The following is a 21,703-nucleotide window of genomic DNA, read 5'->3' on the forward strand; positions in this document are numbered from 1 at the left end:
GCACACGAGCTCCAAGGAAAGATCGAAATTGAAATATTTGTTGCTTTTGTAGTCTAGTGATCTAGCGTGCTCACCCGGCAAGTGAGAGGACGTGGGTTCGATTTCCCGCAGCAGTAGAATTTTCTCTCATTCTTAAATACAGTCGAATCCCACTATAACGAACTCCAAGTGACCGGCGAAATCACTTCGTTATACCGAAAAGGAATTCCAGGTTTCTGCATTTTTCTTATGTAAACTTATCTGGGGAATAGAAAAGTGTTCGTTAAAACGAGATTTTCGCTGTAACGGTATTCTTTAAAACGGGATTGGACTGCATATCTTCGCATCAGCCAGCTGTTAAAAACCTTCGTAATAAATACGTGCCGAGCAGGAGATCAGAACTTACTTACAGAGTAAGTCCTCATGCCATGTGTGTCATGTTTATGTTTATTTCCGTCGCCGAGAGATCGAAGGTCTTTTAAATCTGGGTTGTTTCGTTCTTCACAACATGATTTATTAAATTTATTTTTTTGTATACTTCGTTGGAATTAATGCTTTCAAATTTTAATGACAATTTTTAAGTCTAAATTTCAAATAGTTATTTTATCTTGATATTTTATAAACATGATGGAAGGTTTACTTATTATAATTTAATTAATCAAAACTAATAATTGAATAGATTTCGAAGATTTGTTATAAAAATATGCAAATTGTTACTTTGATTACTTACAAAATTATATGCAAATTCCCCTCCAGAGTTTATATCACAGCTTTTTTCTAATGGTTTTTAAGAATAGGTAGAATTAGAAATAAAAGAAATTGGATTGTTTTTTGAAAGGGCAGTGGATTAAAAAGCTGTAACAACTTAACAATGAATTCAAAAGTACATATGACACGTGAACAAATTGTTAATATTTATTTCATGGCGTAAAAAATAAAACTCATGGAGCAGTGTACTAGTGCTTTAGAGTAACTTAAAACAACCTGTGATTGAATTAAAAATTTTTTAAGTTGGATGTAGAAATATAAATTATATTTCAATATTAGTCATCACAGAAAAAATTGCTTATTATATGTTAGTGATACCGCGGCGTACAAATTTTTTGGCTAACGAAGATTTTTCTGCCTCTGCTAACAAATACAGATTTGGTGATATGCATGCGTATGCTAAAATAAAAGTCATGTAGTGAGCTGAATTTTTATGCCAATCGTCATTGGAATTGCTGTCACTTCAGCCAATTAACTCATGTCCACCTTGAAATATTTTTTCAGATATAGGCCTACCTTTAATTATTTTTTTGAGATTTTTTTGAATCATTTCATGTAATATGAAAGATTCAGATGAAATAGAAAATTCATTGAAAAAGAAACCTATGTTTTCAGAGCATGTGTTCTTTCAGAACTAGACTCTTAGCATCAGTCTGGATATTTTAGGAGGTTTTTTTTTTCTATCTGCATGTATCAAACACAGAAATGAGCTGACTTAATCACTAATGGATAGAATACCTACGAACTCAATTGGGTTTAATACAACCCAGTTCGGGACATAAGAATAAAATACAGATCTTCAGTATCTCATCTTCGCGTAGATTCTCATTTATCCTATTTTGAAACTGTTCATTTTAGGCTTCAATCAGTTTTTGTTTTTTTATTGCATTCTTTGGTGTTTTAGAAAAACTATTGGCTATTTCTAGAACAAATTAAATGGTTTTGCATAGAAACTTATGGGAAATCACTTTTTGGATAATGAAGATTCCAGAACAAATCACCTTTGTTAGCTAAGGTGTGTAGTATATCTTCATGTGTGGTCTCAAAATGTTATTGATACAGCATTTTAGAAGTAGGCTACTTGGGATTTTTTCTCGGGCAACAAATTGCATGTCAGCATTATAACCATGGGAAAAAACAGTCTTCTACTATTGTTCAAATGTCTAAAAATCACATCTCAACATTAGTTACTTTTTATCTTTATTGTAATTAGTCAAAATTACATAAATTTAAATTGCATAAATCAAATTTATTGGTCATAGCTATCATGGCTGTGATCAAATTGATTTGAATCATAGCTGAATCATGAAATTATATAGTGACTATAAAGTTTTGCATTTTAGAATTTTCTGTCTATTTTCACCATTCAAATAAATTTGTACTGATTTGACTTATTTATCTATTTTCTTTATAAACTTTGCATTTTCTTTTACAGTTGCCGCATGAGAAGAATTTTCTGAAGCTTATTACACAAAAAATGGTAATATCGTGAATAATGTATCTGAATAAGGCTACTATACAGGGTGATACAGAAAAGATGGGGAGAACTTTAAGAGGTGATAGTACACACCAATACAAACAATTGTCATCAAAGAATGCATGGTCTAACATGAAACGTAAAATGCGCTAGCACGTTTTGAAACAGTCGCTCTGCAAATGCTAAAAGGGAATTGAAATTTATTGGGAGAACAAGAACACCATGCATGCAAATGCAGGGCTCCCACTCATCCTACTTTTCCTACTTTTCGGTAAAATGTCCTACTTTCTCGGTTTTGTCCTACTTTCTAGTTTTTGTCCTACTTTTTTACCAAATCCTATCGACAAAATTTGTGTAATTGATTTTAATTGAGCAGGAAATTATTGATATATTGCCAAATATTACAAATGTTGGAGAATGCAATTAATGATTCTGCCATGAAATTGTGTCATTTTTAATTTTTAAGGTAATTTGGGGGGGGGGGGGTATGTGGACCATTTGATTGATTAATTTTTCATTTGCTTAGTTTGAGGGTTCAACAAGTATAGTAGTCATTAAAAACTTCTGTCTGGATGGAAAAATAATTTTGTATTTATTACTTTGTGGTCTTTTGGACAGTAACTTTCATCATTCAAAATTATGATGCAAATAGGTAAAACAACAGTTTGCATTTCAAAGCAGTTGGATACATAGGCCTATGGGGGATTAGGTTTGGTTGTCCTAGGTTTGGTGATTCTGATGCTACCCAATAGCATTCAGTTGTCTTCTGTATTTTTAAGGCATGAACAGGCATAAACAATACTTACAATGCTCAGCAAAGAGCTAGAAATGGGAGTGCTTCATTTGTCAAAAATGATTACACTGGCATTGAACAGTAAAATGTGAACAAAACAGAAAAATTAAAAAAATGATGAGCAACACAGTAAAACTATCTGGTTCACCTTGCCTTATATACGTCGGATCTTGTAATTTACACATTTTGCATTGTGCTTTCGAAAGTGGTCTCGAAGGTGCGTCATTCTTAAAAAACGTATGTCTTCGAAATTTGCTGTGCCTTGTCGAAGAGAGTTGACAAGTTCTTCACTTTGGAAGGCTCCAAAAAAGAATGTAATATATATGAGGAGAGACAGCAAAGAATTTTCTGTGGTTGCTAGTGCACTGTTTTGGCCAAAAATTGGTTTTGTAACCAAGTCATTTTTATCATTTTGCTTTAGCTTGACTGAAATAGTGCTAGGGGAAAAAAAGTTAATTCAAAAATTAAATTTTTTTTAGGGATTTTTTTTCACTATGCTATGATTATGTTGTCTAAGGGGGTTACCCTCCCCCATCCTACTTTTTAGTCCTGCGTTTTCCTACTTTTTCTCATTTTTTGAGTGGGAGCCCTGCAAATGTAACCTGGGGAAGAAGAAGAAATAAAAAGCGCGAAACAGTGTAAAAGGCGCGGACGCCAGCCCTGTAAAGTTATTCCAGTGTGCAACTGTTCTAACATTTGCAACGTGTGGGATAATGCGCACTTCAGTAATACTGAGTCTCCACCTTTTATTCACTGTGATGCATATTTGCATACGGTTTCTTCTTCTTTCCCAGGTTACATTTGCATGCATATGGTGTTCTTTTTCTCCCGATAAATTTCAACGGGAATGCTGCTTTAATGTTTGCGGAGTGGCTGTTTCGAAATGAGGTAGCGTATTTGTGTTTTATGTTAGACCATGCATTCTTTGATGACAGTTATTTGTTTGGTGTGTACTATCACCTGTTAAAGTTTTTCCCCCATCTTTTCCGAATAACCCTGTAATGTACTTCATCAAACTGTGAAGAATAATTCTAGTATAATATTTTCATTACTTAACTTATGAATTCATTTATTACTGAATAATTACTCGATTATTCAGTAATTTTTTCCCCATAAATGCAGATGAAGAGAAATAAATATTGAAAATTAAATATAATAATTCAACATGATGAATTATTTGAAAGAAATTTGTGTGTAAATCATCATATAAAAGTTTAGGCTACAGACCTATCTGGGGCTGTCCAGACTTTTTGTAGGGTCCTGTTTCTTAAATTTTTCCCTATTTTCATGAAAATGGTCATTAATTGCAGGAAAAGTAAGTAATTTTGTAGAAAGCAAGTAAAAAGAAAAAGCTAGTTACAACTTTATGATTAATATAATGTATAAATTTGCTTAAAATATATCGTCCATTTTATGCCAGAGACATGACTGTGAAAATTTTCATTTTTTGGGGTTATCTCAGCTAGTTGGATAACTTATTTTGCTATGTTTTTTCAGAAACACAAATTTCTTGTCTTGAAAAAATTTTACAAAACCTTTTAATTTGTACATGTTTAGAATGTGTGTATGTATAGTGAACCTTCTATAAAGTTTGTTTCTGTGTAATGCTTGTTATATATATGTAGTGCTGCCATCTGCAATCAATTTTTTAAACGATGAGTTTTTTCTTAACTCGTAATGAGTGAAGTGTAATGAATGAATAATTGTAACGTAGGCCTGTTGCTTTCTGTGGCGAGACTTTTTAACGTGGAGATCGGCTGGCATTCGCACCTCGAAGTTGGGAACCACAGAAAACCAACTTTAGCCAACCACCACTGCTACTACAGTGGGGTTTGAACCCGGATCCTCGCGATGTGAGTCCATCACTATGATCACTTGACCACCTCAGCGACTAGCATAATGGAGATGATATATTGTGGATTTTTGAGCTTGAGTAACTATCCATGTATTACCTTCATTCGGTATGCTTTCATCCTTATCAGTTCAATAAATACCAGTAAATTGATCAACTAAAACTGTACTTGACAAACTCAAACACTATAATAAAATTTCAGAAACCTGTTTTGATGGAGAAGCTTCTCAGAAGTTACCTGAAACATCGATTTCCTCCTGGGACTCCAGGTAAATTTTTCCCTTAAAGTATTGCTTTGTTTTTAAACACTACTGTTATGATATATATATTGATTTATATCACACATAAAAAATCATCTTTTCAAATTTTATGTTTTATTCACAAATGGAAAAATACAGCATGATATTTGCTTCTCTGCTTGCATGGTTACACAATTTTTTTTAGTTTGTATAGGCCATATTTCACCCATAAATACTTCTATGGGCTGTATATATTGACTGCCAAATATGGTCAAAAACTCTGATGGAATTAAATTATGATTATGTAAAATGTATATACAAAAAATCATTATTTACATACATATTATACGACATTGGTTCTTAGCCCATCCAATGTTTCTGACGTATTATTATGTCGGAAGTTCTATGGAAAAAATACAAACATCCTTCTTTAGCTTGCCAAGGTGTACATCGATTTGAGATAAGAAGGTAACATTTTGAGAATTTTTTGAATGAATAGATATAAAAACACCTTTTTTTTCACGTGAAATCTTTTCCCATGCTTGTCTTTGATTGAGTGGTCATACATTAGAATTATTTTGTTTAGGGAGAGGATTTAAAACTGACTAGTGCGTTATCAAATTATAAATTATATCAAGTGCAATATGCAAAAGTGTTAAGTTATATTGGAAATATTGGAAGGGATCAAAATATTGTGGAGTGGGGGGGGGGGATGTGCTACCCCAATTTTTATAGGTGCTGTCAAGGTAGTGGCAAATATTGAGCGGACTCAGGCTTATGGACCAGATACAAGTATACGCCTACGATAATCCTGCATCATATAGTTCACTAGCAGTTTATTTGACATACATTATCTGTCTATTATATAATACCCCAGTAGCTCTTTTTCGATAAGATATTACACTTGATAATTAATTAATAATTTTTTATTTGATTTATCAAATGCTGGTGATGCCCCTGGGAGCCGCGTTGCTCACACTACATTCTAGTGAATGTAACCAATAGGCTTTGCTTTTGTAAAAGATTGGCGAGCATGTGTTTTGGCTCCCCCTTGCAATGTTCAGGAAGAGGTTAAAAGGTGAAATATGCGCTCCCCCTCTGGTTCAGCAACTGGGGCATTAGACCTGCCTGCTCCCCGTTTAGTTTTGGCCCTGGTTATACCTACAAAGATATATAAATAGTCCCTATCATAGTCACTGGAACCCAGATGTTTAAGCACTTTCAGCCCCCCAATAATTTCTGAAAAAACAATGCAATGCACTTTCCCAACCTGCATATGCACTTGAGTTCCGTATATATACAAGACAACTAGCAACTTTCAGTCCCCCCAACGTTTTCTTCACATCGGCACCTCTGGTCACTATTATGTATCAGGAATTGTAATGAATATTTAATTACACTGATCTTTGGTTTTAATTTTAAAACCTCTCATTTAAAAGGGGGAAAAAACGAAGGCGCACACGCTTGTTTTAGAATGAGCAATGAGTGAGACCAAATGATCATTCTTTGGCCAAATATAATGACGAATATCCAATTGCATACATCTCCTATCTCCATTTGGAGCTTTCTGCCAGTGTCTCAAAAACCTGTTTCGAAACCAAGAATATATTTGAAAAAAAAAAATCTAACTAGATTAGTGTTGTTTTTCTTCTGATTCCTCAGTGATTGTGAATTTTCCACTTTTAGTTAATAGGCTAGGGAAGTAAAAAATGTGTTTCACTGAAAGAAGGGGAAAATAAAAAGAAATATTCTACGGGTTAAAAGGGTGCAAAGGTGCACACCTCTATAGAAAATTTTAGGTAATCCAGTCAGCGCTTTAGTGGTTGCATGTTTTAGCATGAATAAAGCTCGTGTTTTTATGCAGATATTTATGTATATTATTTTTAATTATTTTTAAAAGCTACTATAATTCATTTGATTGGAATTATTTTTTCAATGTGATTTGTGCTTGTTTTGGAAAAAAACAACCAACAAACTCTGTCTTTTAAAACTGATTTTTTTTCTAAATGTCAATTTTAATTTATGTATTTTTTGGAAGCCCAATTTTTTTTTGTATGTCATGGGGACAGTATTTGAAAAAACTTATTTTGAACAGAATCTTTTCCATTTTTTTTTAATGGAAAAGTCTTAAATCCCTCATTTTTACCAAAAGTAAAACTTCAAATTCATGTAATTCAAGAGTTATTTCTCAAGTGATACACGATAATAATGTTTAATTGATGCGATATTAATACTTTAATGGTTTCTCTTCATGAAGAGCATACATTGGATAAGCACACAAGTGATATATAATATGGGTATTTTTTAATATACAAAGGCGTGACTGGTAAGTAGAATGAATCACTCCTCTTTCAAAAATGTGAACAGCTTGTTGCTCTGCCGCAATGAGCATTGCATTCTTTCCCTATCTGTGTTTGTTTCTCAAAATTTCTCGACAAGTATTTGTTCATACAGTAGTTGAATGAATGAATGCCAGAACTTTGCCACTGGACTTATCCCACTGCCGAGATCTCTTCCAGCCCAGCTTCGAGGCAGAGTCTGGAACATTTTATTTTGTGTCATAAAAAGAAAAAACATACAACATTACAACATATTTTCCCCAGACAATTGGGTAGTGTCGCGATTAACAAATTTTGTGTTGATTACAGACGAGATGGGGTTGGGAGTTGGAGAAATGTTTCGGGGTTTTGTTAAGACGAATGAAAATGTACACATATTAGGATGTAGGTATATTTTAAAAGCAAACGAGGGCCCCATGCCATCTCATATGTTATCTTACACTTGGCATATTATACGTATACACAGGATACAAAAAAAAAAAAAAAAAAAAAAAATGAAATGAGAATTTTATTGTGAAATATAAAATATCCATCAGAGTGAGTCATCTCGCTTAACACTTTATTGGTGAGCAAATGGGCTTGATAATTTGCTGACTAGAAGACAGCATCCTCTTTATTGGGTTGAGTTCACTCGCTCCGGTGGATTTGATGAAAAAAATAGAAATATTGTGTGGGGATTATATACAATTAGGGATCACAACGTGCCATCTCTCTTAGCACCTTACTCTGTGAGCATGAATATGACAATATGAGTACGCACGTGTGTTGTGGACATGAAATGGGTGGAGATATGGGGGGCAAAGTCAAAGGTGGAGCCAATTGATCTAATGTATATGCGTGTATATATGAACTAACATCATCATTATAGTGACCCCCAGACTTTCAAGTCTATCTCTGCCTATGTAGCATATGGAAAAATGTAATGCTCATGTGGCAGGGAGTCGGACTATTCACATTTTTGAAAGCAGGGGGGGAGGGCGGTGTGATTCACACTACTTAATGGCCACATTTTGAATGGGAAAGGGGGTAGGACAGGTCATTTGTTAGCATTGATAAGAAGTTGTAGAGTAATTCTTGAATTTATTAGTTAAATTAAACAAAATTCTCAAACAGTTTATTTGCTGTCTGTTGAAATAATTTTGTTCTTTAATGATACCAGTTTTAAGTTTGATTTTTTTTAAGGCAAGCAGCAAGCTCAGTCACTTGATGAAGTGGATGGTGAGATGATTTTTATTTATGATATATTAATTTTTAAAGCATAAAATTTATTTCATGTTAATATATGTTGTGGTGAAATATTTTCTGAGTTTTTAATTCTGTAAGGTCCATTGTTGAGAGAGAGTGTTTTTGCTGAAGAAACTTGTAACCAGATCAATTGGATTGCTGCAAGATTGGTGAAAATGGCTGATGATTTTCAAAAAAATTATGAAATACATAGAGGTAGTTTTTCAAATTATATATTTTAAATATAGCAGGTGCAATGGGGTTCAGTAGAACTCTTATATCATGCCTAGACATATTACAGAATCAAATACAAATCAATACAATACAAATCAACATTATGTGCTTTATTGTTCACTATAATTTTTGTAACATTCCAATTAAAGTTGTAATATGGTTGAACCATCCGAATTTTTTTTTTTTTGTGAAATTCAAAGCACTTTATTTAAAGCTTATAATTTGAACGGTTCTGAAGCCAATCAGTGTAAGTCAGTAAATATTGAATATTAAATAAAAGGATCTTTTTTAATGGATATACTTTTATTCTGTTGTCAGTGTAAGTGGCACTGTCTGCTGTTGCAATATAAAGATAGCGATTTGAGTACTTTAGCAACTGAATTTTAACCATGAAGAGGCATTTGAAATATGAAAGACATTTTCAGAAAATTAACTTGCACTGATTGGCTTCTGAGCCCTCCATTTGCTAGCTGACATTGTATTTTAGAATAGTAATAATATATGTTTTCTCAAAAGTAAAGTAAAATAAAAGAAATTGAGATTCAGGGCAGTTGAGTCAAACTTTAAATTCAGATACAAATACAATGCCACAACAGGCAAACTGCCCAACGAGGTGGCTGACTTAAGAACATCATCCATTTTTTGGAGGCCCTACCTACTACTGCTACACCACACATGCACCCCGCCCACACCCCCCCATCCCGTGGAACCCCCAACGAATCGGTACATGCGGGAATGTGCGTGTACGTGTAGTGAAACCTGACGTGAAGTTTTTTGTTTCTCTGTAATGCTTGTTATGTGTAATGCTGCCATCTGCCACCAGTTTTTCTAACTATGAGTGAAGTGTTATGATTGAATGATTTATCGTTGTAGGACTGTTGCTCTCTGTGGCGAGACTTTTTAACGGGGAGATCGGCTTGCATTTGCGCCTTGAAGTTGGCAACCACAGAAAACCAACTTCAGCCGACCACCACTGTGGGGTTCGAACCCGGATCCTCGCATCGCGAGTCCGTCACTATAACCACTCGACCACCACAGCGGCGATGTAGTGAGTATAAGATAAATAAATACATAAATATTTTATGTAATTTGTATATACAATACATATAATCAACTTTTCCCACTTTATATTTATTATGTGATCATATAGTCCAATTTGCCCAAAGGAAAGCACTTAGGCCCAAAACATACACAATAATGCATTTTTTATCATTCAACCACATTCCAACTTGTCATTTTCAAATTTGGAAAATATTTGGGAGTGCTTCTTTCACATATAAGATGCATAACATTCTAGACACACACAACATCATTAAGTTTCTTGATAGTAACTGTAATGTGATAGGTCTTCAAGGTACAATATAGTTAAAATCTGCAATGGTCTTCCCTTATGGATAAGTTCCAATTACCAGGTATAGGGGAAAAAATTATATCAATTCATTTATATCTTGTGTATATCAGCTCAATTTCTTTTAGTCATATTACACTTGGAACACACTTCGGCACATACCAATTCATTAGAAATTCTGCAGAGGAATATGTACAAGATACGTACATGTATATGGTTAAGTAGTAGTCTTACATTACTAATTTTTTTTCATCCTTATGTGCTTTATGGATTATCTGTTTGGATTTATCTTTTTTTTTAATATCTTACCTTTAAACTGCTCTCCTTTCTTATAGATTGATAGGATTAATAGACTGCTCAGTTACTTATTGATGATTCAAATTAATATCAATGCAACAAAGTTCTCAACTCGGAATGCAAATATGTTCTTGCTCTCTTTGTTTTTTATTGCCTTTGTACCTTTGGCTAGCTTACAGGTATAGCCTAAAAAATATTTTTGATAGTGCATCAAAGCCTCAGCAACACTATTTATTTTTATATAGATGCTATTTATCTTTAAATGGAACAAAGGCCCTTGAAAACATAAATATAAATTTTTGTTTTTTTTTCACAAGAACAATTAAATCTTCATTTATTTGCATAGTTAAAGAGTTAGGCATAACCGATGTAAATTTTGAAATTTTAACTGTATTTCAATAATTTTTTTCTCTGCTATTTAGGTGGAAGAAAAGAATCTGAAATTCAGGAATCAGATTATTGTGAAAATTCTACTCTCTCCGTAAGTATTTATAGATCTTTTCTTGTTGACTTATCTTCATCAAGATTGTATCTTTTATTTAATATTTTATGTATTAAAAAAAAATCAGGACCGAATTGGATATTTTCTCTAATTGTTTTGAAATTGCTGTGAAATGTGTGTGTGCTATGTATATTTCTTCTTTTGTATAAGTGAAAAATAGATGAATGTTTTTAAGTGTGGCTTATTGAGTTGCATATATTTGGATAATTTCAAAAGAGAAATTTTTTTTTTTAAATAAATGGGATTTAAGACTTTTTCCATTAAAAAGAAAAATGGAAAAGATTCTGTTCAAAATAAGTTTTTTCAAATACTGTCCCCATAACATACATTTTTTAAATATTGTGAAAGCAGTGCTACTTTTGAAGTAAATTTTGCCCATTGTCATTATAAAGTTGTCAAATGACATAATTTCAAAAGGACTTATACAGGTATACAGGCACTTATACTGTATATGTATTTGAGATGAAATCACCATATTTTATTAACTACGACCATTTCATAAACTGTTAAGAGATCCTTAGGTGCTCTTTCTTTCAAAAAATAGACTTGCAAAAAGACACTTTTTGGAAAGCTCAGGTTATTCATAAAATGCATGTATGAGCTGTTTTCAGTTTTTCTCTATAATGAGTAACATATTTATTTTAAAATCTTTCTCAGTTAGATTTTTGAACTTATATCTTTTGCTCTTTTCAGATGACTGATGTTGCACATAGCCTTTCAACATCACTGAATCCCGAAAACTTTAAAAGAGCACTGCATTCAGTATGTCAACATGCAACATCTCTTCCTTTGGAAGCTGCACTGGCTCTTGAACTTACAGCTCATGTTTATAGAGTTATTGACTTCAGAAATTGTGATTTTATTCCTAATGCTGTTGCTCAGTATTTTGGATCAAGAATTAAAATGGTGTGTTTACTTTTATATTATTTTCAATTCTCTCACAAAAACTTACAGTATTCCCCTGCATTAGCCAGCATGCCATCAAACTTGAGGGATACTGGATTTTTAAATGTTGGGGTCTGGTCTGCATTCCTGACATGCTGGGAAAAGTAAGGTTTTATAAGGATCACAGTATAGGCCTATGCATTCAGCCCATTAAATGATTTTTATAATAAAGATGTTTAAGAACTTTCTAGAATCTGTGATTCGAATTTCCCAGCACTCTGGTCTCCCTCGATGTGTGCCGGCTAATGCAGGGCAATAGGGTAATAATTTATTTTTGATGCACGTCTGCTAATAAAGAATTGAATTTCATGAAGTATCCTTACAACATTTATTTTTCCATTCTGCAAAACTGCAACATCAAAACAGTGTTAAACAGATCATTCATATATAATTGCTGAATATGTGAATAACTGATGGGCGCGGTAGCCCAGTTGATAAGATGCTCGCCTAAAATACCAAAGGATGTTTAGAGGTGTCGCGAGTTCGATACCCGGTTCATCCTTGTCAGAAAACGTTCCTGACACAGGGGTACAACAAAAAACGGCGACTTGACCGCAGCAAAAAATTGCTACCGCAGGGAGTCCCCCATTGAGGGGTTAGCGCGCCAACTTCTTGATGAGTATAAAAAACAAACATGCCGTTCGGAATCGCAATAAATTGTAGGTCCCGGTCTAATTAGCCCTCGTGTGCAGAAAATGACCGTGGTGCGACAAAAATGATCAAATAAATGATCAAGTGAATAATTGATATCACTGAGCTATCAGCTATATTATACCATTTCACTTTTTACAATTATATAAGTATCTTACTATTTAGAAGTAAGATTTCAGTTTGCCAGTTTGAGAGGTAAAACAGAGAAAACTGTGATTGTACTGACTCATGGTTTGTACGGTCCTTGGAAAGAAAAGTTCATTTTCAAGGCCTTGAAAATCCACAAGAGTCCTTGAAAACAACCCCAGTGTTTTCCGAAATAGTTTTTGCCTCTTTTTTTTTACTCCGTCAGTGACGTCCTTAAAAAAAGTGCAAAGCACAGGGAAAAAGCCTTAGCTGCCAATAACCCTGGATAATGGGATTTAAAGCATGTTTTTTCCCATTATTCTTAAGCCGGGTTTTCCTAGGAGCAGGTTTTCTGTGATGCGTGCAAAGTGAATCGCCCAGCGTGACACGCCGCCCACTCACCAATAATAAGAAAACTGGTTCGACTGTTTTCCTAGAGAGCGCAACGTCAGTGTTTTACATCAGGCATGATTGGCTGACTGCTTCTGGAGAAGTCAAATGTGTTGTGCGCCACGCGTTTCACCGATCTTCTGTTCATTTTTGTTGTTTTCTTTCACTTCCCTTCAAACTGGAGAATGGGCGGAGGTATGGGGGGGGGGCATTGCCCTCCCAGCATCAAAGGTGAAATCGACTGATCTAATGGATATATGTATAGGTGAATTGACATCATCATCGTGCCCCCCCAGACTTCCAAGTCTCTACGCCTATGAACCGGAGCATGCAGACGACAGAGTAGCTGATGCCAGGGCCGTGAGCTGATGCACCACAGTAGGAAAACACAAACGCGTAGTGTGATTATGTAACACGTTTCTGTTGATGTGAAATGATCCAGTTCGGTTCATGCTGCGCCAAAAACCTGGTTTTTTTGGAATGTTTTTTCCCTCTTTATTCTCTGTGCACGTGGAACCGCTCGGCCCGACACAATATGTAAATCACCGGTGGCATGCACTCACCCTCACGGGAGGTCGGCTTTATATTGTAGACTGGTTTTTTCCACGTGTATGTTGGATTGTTTTTTTTACTCCCTGAGATTGGCGGTTATTTGTCGGCTGTTTTATTTATTTTTTTTTATGATCGTAAATGATCTTGTTTTTTTGCCCTTGCAACTTTTATGGAATAAAAGCTAGAGTTCAAAATGAACTTCTGATTGTTGTTTTTTTTCTTCAACTCAGTCGGCATGCTCTGGCCTCCAACAACCCACTTCTAGGAATACCCGGCTTTATGGTAGCATGTATCCTGTGATCGTATGTAGATGTATTTGGAGTCGTTGGACGCCATTAAACTTTTGTACTAGGTATTTTTTCTGGAGGACTTGAGAAATCAATATCTTAAAAAAAAAGTTTCATAATTTTTGCCGAAATAATGTCAGCCTTTTGGTCCAAAAGTGAGCGAAGCTACCTCTGATTAGTGTCAACAAAATATTGATTTTTTAAAATTAAGGAGTGATGTGAAGTGCTTGTACAAGGTTCTTTAAAGAAAGATAACAAAAATATGAGTGGCAAGTGTATATACGTTTAATGACTTGTGGCTGAAAAATCCCTGCTATCAAGATTGGTTGCTGAGTGCGCCAGACAAAAATGCCACCAAGTGCAAGCTGTGCTTCAAAATCATCAATATCGCTTCAATGGGTTAATCGTCGCTGAAATCCATTGAGCTTATATTACTGGAGGGAGTATGACGCAGGGCCATAACTAGGATTTTTGTATTGTCTTGCTGCCCCCCACCAATTTGGAATTTGATAATTTTATAACGGTGTTCACCTAAAAATTGTCACCCGCTGCAGTTGCCCCCCCCCCCCAGTTCCAGCACTGGTATGACATCAGCGGTCTACATCATTCCTTGGAAGATCACGTGACGCGTTGAATGTTGGCACGATCTCCGTTATTTTCTTATGGCATCCATAGTCATTTAAAGGATTTTAAAACAATAAATGAAAGAAATAATTTCAGTATCGATGATATGATTCCAAAATTAATGAAAGAGAATTAATGAAAGAGAATTTCAGCATTGATGAAAGTAATAATTCCAGAATTAATAAATTTACATGACATCATACTTTTTGTTTGTAAAGAACACATTTGTTTATCATACCCTGTCTGGTTCATAGATAATGTGCATAATCTTTATCTTGAAAAGAGAAGGGCATTTTGAGAATTAAAGAATAGAAGCTTAGATTTGACCGCATATAGTGATAAAAGGGGAAAGTTGAAGAAAGTGATTAGAGATAGTAAGAAAGAAGTGGAATCTAGATTGGCAGATAATATTTGCACACACAGACCCAAAATTACTTTTTAGGTATGTTAATAATGGATGCAAGGAATCTGTCGGTCTATTAGTCATCAAAGGGTCTAGGGTGGAAGACAACAAAAACGAATAAGGTATTAAACAATTTTTTTGTGTCAGTTTTCAACAAAGATGGTGATGTTTCAAGTAGGGATGAACCTTGGATTGATAAGGAACTCAATGGAATTCAAGTTAATGATGGGCAAGTCCTCTAGCTTCTTGAGAATTTATCTGCTAGCAAGGCATCAGGACCAGATAACATTGATCCAAGGGTCCTTAGGGAATGCCATAATGAGCTGTTTTTACCAATTGCACAGATCTACAGGAGTAGTGTGGCTGAGGATATCGTCCTACGGGACTGGGAACTTGCTAACATAGTTCCCATCTTTAAAAAGGGTAGTAGAGAAATCATCTCAAATTATCGCCCGATGAGTTCAACTAGCTCCCTCTCCAAAATACTGGAAATTATCATCAAAAGGTAACTCGTGAAGTGGATAGAGGATAACAATGATTTGTTGGAAAATCAGCATGGGTTCAGGAAGATCAAGTCATGTGTAACCAATCTCCTTTGCTTCTATGATCCTGTGACTAAGGTATTGGGCAAAGGCAAAAACTTTGAGGTGGTCTATCTTGATTTCCAAAAGGCTTTTGATCTGGTTCAAATGGTAAACTCTTGAAGCACTCACATGAGATTGGGATTTTGGGCAACTTATTGAACTGGATAGAGTCGTGGTTGTAGGTTATGGTAAATGGGGAATTTTCTGATTGGACAGGCATCACAATTTGAGTCCTTCAGGGAAGTGTCCATGGACCATACTCTTTTCAATTTTTATTGATAAACTCAATTTTATTGACAGGATTGTTTGCAAATTTGTGGATGTTAAATTAATGGGGGTAGTTTTTTCTTTAATTCCAGTTCAATTCTATTCCAGTTCGAGTTGGGAATTTAATTGGGAATCAAAGTGGTAGGGAGCTGCTCCAGGCCAACTTAAATAGGATTGCAGCATGGACAAATGAATGGAGCATGACCTTTAGCATTGATAAGTGCATGGTCGCTCATTTTGGTTCAAATAACCCACAATTCCAGATGCAACTGGAAAAACTATCCTGGATGCAACTAGGTTCATAGGTTTGGGAATTCTCATTGGCGATTGGCTTTAGGTTAGGATTGGATTGGTTTATGAATGGAGCATGACCTTTAGCATTGATAAGTGCATGGTCGCTCATTTTGGTTCAAATAACCCACAATTCCAGATGCAACTGGAAAAACTATCCTGGATGCAACTAGGTTCATAGGTTTGGGAATTCTCATTGGCGATTGGCTATAGGTTAGGATTGGATTGGTTTATGAATGGAGCATGACCTTTAGCATTGATAAGTGCATGGTCGCTCATTTTGGTTCAAATAACCCACAATTCCAGATGCAACTGGAAAAACTATCCTGGATGCAACTAGGTTCATAGGTTTGGGAATTCTCATTGGCGATTGGCTTAGGTTTTCTGAACATTGTTTAGCCATGGCCAAAATATTGAATAGAATGCTTGTTTTCATTCTTAAAAAGGTCTCTTTGCGTTCTCTCAGAGTCATCCTTCCACTTCTTCAAGACTGCCTTCATCATGGCTTAGAGTACACCTTATGGTTTTGGAGATCCTGTCTTGAGATGGATATAGACTTGGTTGAAGGGATGCAAAAAATAGCCACGAGAGCACTGGCATGCAAGGCTTGATGTATGAAGAAAGACTTGATTCGTTGAATATGTTTTCTTTGGAACAACGTAGGTGTCGTGGAGATATGACTGAAGTATTTAATATTTTCAAGGGGATCAATGTGATGGATCATGAAATATTGTTACACTGTCTTTCAAATGCTTCGACTCGGGGACACCAGTTTCGATTAGTTAGGGATAATTCTAGTTTATTGTGTCGCAAGGAGTTTTTCTCAAACAGAAAAATACATGGAATAGCTTACATTCTGATCTTGTCAATGCCCCCATGATAGACACTTTCATGAGGAAATATTATAAGATGGGTGGGAGCAATCAAGAAGCGATCCATATTTAAAGAATGACAACCATTATTTCTATGGGCAGGTATTTTAGTAAGCTTAATTAGCTTATTATTTTTGGGTAGCTGTATCTAGACTAAGACAACCATAATTTTTTGTGCTTTTTTCTAATACTATTCATTTTTATTTTTTTCTCCTTTTACTTTTTTAAACCACCTTGTTGGGCAATTTGCCTGTTGTGATTTCTGATTTTGTATTTATTTTTATTTATTTATGCAGGGTGGTTCTTGCACACTTTTTCCTCAACAACACAGAAAATTCAGTTGCTTGAGTATGACATTAGTTCTGGAATCTCCATCCACATTTATACTATATCATCAAAATCGCTATAATTCAAATATTAGCTTATTAAATGAATTTTAATATTTTCCAAATCAATTCTCTAAACTAAAAGTTATACAGCTATATGCAACCACACATCCAATTTGAGAATATTTTATGTGAAAAACCACAAAAAAATAATTATTTAGAATATAATATATAGACACATCTCTCCATGTTCAGAAGTTAAGGATATAGTATTTTTTACATATGTCTCAACATAAGTGGATGCAGACTTCCCGTATGGCAGAGGAATATCCACCTCCACTCTTCTGCCTATGCCAATAATACAATTTTTATGAAAATGCCACTGTGTGATGAGGCTGGGGGAGGTGATCCTCCTCCCCAGCCTTCCTACTGTATCTGCCTATGTCTCAACATGTTCAAAATAGTGCTTCATTCTTAACTTTTGAACACATGAATATAAATGGAGAATGAAAGTATGTGTCTGAAAACTTTCTCAACAGTTCTTGATGAGTAGATGCATTTAACATGTTAATTGGGTCACAAAAAAGATCAAATAATTAAATTTTCATATTGTATAAGAACTGGATTTATATTGGAGACAGTATGAAATTCTTTTTCAGTGTTGGATGTTGATGTAAATACTAAAAATAATAAATTAACTTAATGTGAAAAAATTTCTAAGCAGGCCTATCTATTTATTTTTTGATTGGAGAAAGAATCCACAAAAGGTGCAATATTAAATGAAATTTTTTTAAAATAAACCTTGATGATACAAACCTATATGTATCATCAAGTATAAATCATGTATATTTTTCTTTCAGGAGGATCTTGAAAAAATGGAACCATGATTTTTTGAAGACATGCAATGCTTAGAAACATTGAGACATCAGGAACAAAAAGCTTATTCCTGAATTTCTTTTTCTTAAAAAGTATATTTTAATTTTTTATTCATATGTAGGTGCGATACTCTAATGTTCTTATGACTTGTGATAAGACTTTTTTTTTTTTTAATTTTTATTTTTTTAATGCTGTAGTGAAATTAATTTTTTGTTTTTACTATCAAACTACACAAACATTGTGAAAAAAATATATAATGTGAGTTTAACGGTTTTTTGGTGTTATCAATTCAGTTTGATGAATGTGTTAAAAAAAAGAAGATAGTTGTCTGACAGTTTGAATTCACATGCATTTTTTGGAGGTTGAAAAATAAATTTTCAAATTTTTGGTTACTAAAAAGTTATTTGTATTACACATCTCTGTGTTTAATCAGGTATGAAAAAAATTTTTTTGACTGATTTTTATGTTTAATAAATTTTTGTATTTTGTCACTGATGAATGAAATGAGAATATGATATGAAAACAAAATTATATTTTATAGCTTCAGTTGAGAGACATTTTTGCACAGTTCTAGTTTTTGGTAAAGTTGAATCATGTTTCTTAATCTTATATTTGGGGAACTATACTGTTTTAAAATATATTCGTACATCAAAAAATAATCGTACAATCAAAACATAAATTGGAATGCGTATTCATTTTCTGGAAACAGTGGTTTTGTATATGAAATTACCATCTCAATCCTGGAAGAATCATAAGTTTTGGCTCATTTAATCATTTTATTTTACAATTAAAAACAAAAATGTTCTATTCACTTGGTGAAGATAAATATTTAATGTACTTAATTTTTATTTAAGTAAATATTTGTTTTAGCGTTCATGTATTGTATGAAAAGAACTTGACAAGATCTATGAATTTTCAGATGGGAAAGTGCCAAATATTTTTCATGCGTATTGATTCACTTATATTATTTAAGAAATGTTATATATATGGCAGGAATTTTATAATCAATACTCATTTATTAATTAAACCATCTGATGCTAAAGGGAAAAACATTTTTCATATTTATATATTCTTTATAAAGTATATATGTTTGAGTTTATGTATTTCTTACCTTATCACCTTATAGTGCTGGTATGCTTTTTAGTGTGTTTTGATATCCAATTTACACAAAGCAGATTTTTGAAAGTTTTCAATGAAGATAGACGAGGTATTACAAATGTATAGGAAAAAGCTTTTGATTTCACTTGTCATTAATCAAAGTATGTACAACAATATTCTGATTTAATCTAAATCTATGATATGGATAAATTTGCCACTCATTTATCATACATACTGAGGTGCAATTTTGTGCTGTTGACATTTGATGGTATTTCAGTATTTGATAAATGATCCATTTGTGAAAATTGGACTGTATAATTTGTCTGTAAAATTTACACTATATGAAGACACTATTTTTAGTGAGAGTTATATTAAAACTTGTATTATTTTTCATGTGAACGTTATATTTATTTTTATGTCACAATTTCCAACCTTTACGAATGAGTGTTTTTTAAGTTTGCATAATTTATGTTTTTCTTAGTTTCAGCATGTTTAAATATATCTTTTTATTATTACTTTGTAAGATGATGGTGAAATTTGATTTTCTTGTGCGATATGTTTAAAAAATATTCAAAACTCATTCAAATTAAACTTTTTTTCTATTTGAAAGAAAGCAATATTTGTTTAATTTATATGGAATCATTGGGTCTTGATTTAGTATGTTACAGCATGTGTTTGTAGGTCAGCTGTCAAAAATTTGATAATTTTTATAAAAAAATTACATGCAATCTTTGTCTGAGGACTTCATCAAAAGTTGGTTTAATCATGCCACAGATGTTTGAACTTTATGATTAAAAAAAGTCGATTTTGTCATCAGTGTTTTTTTTGCAATTCTTTGAAATTGTTTTTAAGCTGTTCAAGTTCTCTTTCTTGAATGCATGAAATGATTATATCGCAGCATGACAAAATGATGTGAAATTGGAATAAGTTTTTGTTGAAAGGAAAGCTCAATATAGAAATCTTATAAAATCTGTATCATCTTATACAAGTATTTTTTTTTCTCTCAAGGATCTCTTGTAATTACAGTATTGAAGTTTGTATTATGAAAATGTTGACCTATTGATGAAATATCTTTTTGGCTGGAGACTAACTATTTAACTAAACCAATAGAATATTCAATTTTCATATATTTTTGGTCACTGTGATAATATTTTTTAAAGTTTTTCAATAAAGCTCTGTTACTTTGATGTTTCATGGGTATTTTATTTATCAGCGGTTACTACATGAATTATAAACTGAATGAACATTTTATACATGTACAAACTCAAAAGCCATGCACATTTCACCAACAAGGAGGCTAATTATTATGGCTAAAAATTATATTTCACGTATTTCGGAGATGGCTCTGGTAAGTTTTATGCTTGACTATTAAAATTATACATATTCATAGATGTATTATAGTTACATTTAAGATTTACGATCACTTAAAAGGTTTTTTATTTTGGTGCAGCTTTAGCTCAAATAACAGCAACTACACATAATAGTAGGGATTCATTCAGACCCAAAAATTTGAAAAACAATTGGTCTTGATATAAATGATTGAAATTCTTGATTTTTTATCCCTTTTTAATTGCCAAAGTAACTTATTAAGTCTTAAAAAAGTAGATCATGATAGTGTCAAAAACCAAGAATTTTAATAATCAATGTTCTGGCACAGTTTTGTTAAAATGTTATGGCAGGGTTTTTTCAACCGGTGTGCCGTTAAAATTTTCGAAAGAAATCTAAAACATAAGTTAAAATTTTATAACGTTAAGTGTACAAACCAAAATTAGGACTGCAATGACATCAATTATACGTAACAAATGTATAGATGTATATCATAATAATAAGCAGGTATTATATATATATATATTTCAAACGACTTTTTACACTCACTAGAGAAGCGCCCACTTTTGTCAGTCGTTGATTTTGACAAAAGTAGTATCGTTGGAAAGGTCTTGTAGTGGGTAGTAAAAGAGCCGATTAACCTACCCATCAGTTGTGCCATTTTCGAGATGGGGCCAAAAAAAAATCTAATCCCACCATTTTATTTTTTAACTTATTTATTCAGGATGCAATTGATTTGAATGTTATGGTCATTGAAATTATACAAAATAAACTATAAATAATATGTCGTGCACAAAAATGGGTAACTAAAAAAAATGTCAATTTGACTTCTTTTTTGTTCGTGAGTTGTTGACTTGATTGTATTGTCATCGTAATATCGTCATGTATATTTTGTGATGAATATTAAGTATATTTTGTAATAGTTTTATATCAAATTTACATAAATTCTGTTTGATTTTATTTGTATGAACAGGGGTGTTTTCTGCAACATAAATAAATAAATTGATGAGATAAATTGACCCTTATCTCCAAA

General features: G+C 33.4%; 1 protein-coding gene across 1 annotated transcript; it reads left to right on the top strand.

The window, feature by feature from the left end:
- The first annotated feature begins 398 nt into the window (after positions 1-398).
- LOC149072190 (uncharacterized) lies at positions 399-20,531 on the top strand. Its single transcript, XM_089246158.1, has 8 exons — positions 399-452; positions 2,183-2,227; positions 5,072-5,138; positions 8,630-8,665; positions 8,771-8,887; positions 10,973-11,031; positions 11,746-11,958; positions 18,231-20,531. Exons 1-8 carry the CDS (start codon positions 408-410, stop codon positions 18,255-18,257), a joined length of 609 nt encoding a protein of 202 aa, XP_089102284.1. The 5' UTR covers positions 399-407; the 3' UTR covers positions 18,258-20,531.
- The last annotated feature ends 1,172 nt before the right edge of the window (positions 20,532-21,703 follow it).

This window comes from Pholcus phalangioides, unplaced genomic scaffold (assembly GCF_987345545.1).
Source record: "Pholcus phalangioides strain wild (caught in Gottingen) unplaced genomic scaffold, Ppha-v1.0 ptg000017l_1, whole genome shotgun sequence".
Lineage (NCBI taxonomy): Eukaryota > Metazoa > Arthropoda > Arachnida > Araneae > Pholcidae > Pholcus > Pholcus phalangioides.

What these genes read in the sequence shown, in the direction of transcription:
- LOC149072190 (XM_089246158.1), top strand. Translation starts at nt 408, where the DNA reads ATGTGTGTCATGTTTATGTTTATTTCCGTCGCCGAGAGATCGAAG. An exon ending in CCGTCGCCGAGAGATCGAAG is followed by an intron (nt 453 to 2,182) that starts GTCTTTTAAATC and finishes TTTCTTTTACAG; the next exon opens with TTGCCGCATGAGAAGAATTT. An exon ending in AAATTATGAAATACATAGAG is followed by an intron (nt 8,888 to 10,972) that starts GTAGTTTTTCAA and finishes TCTGCTATTTAG; the next exon opens with GTGGAAGAAAAGAATCTGAA.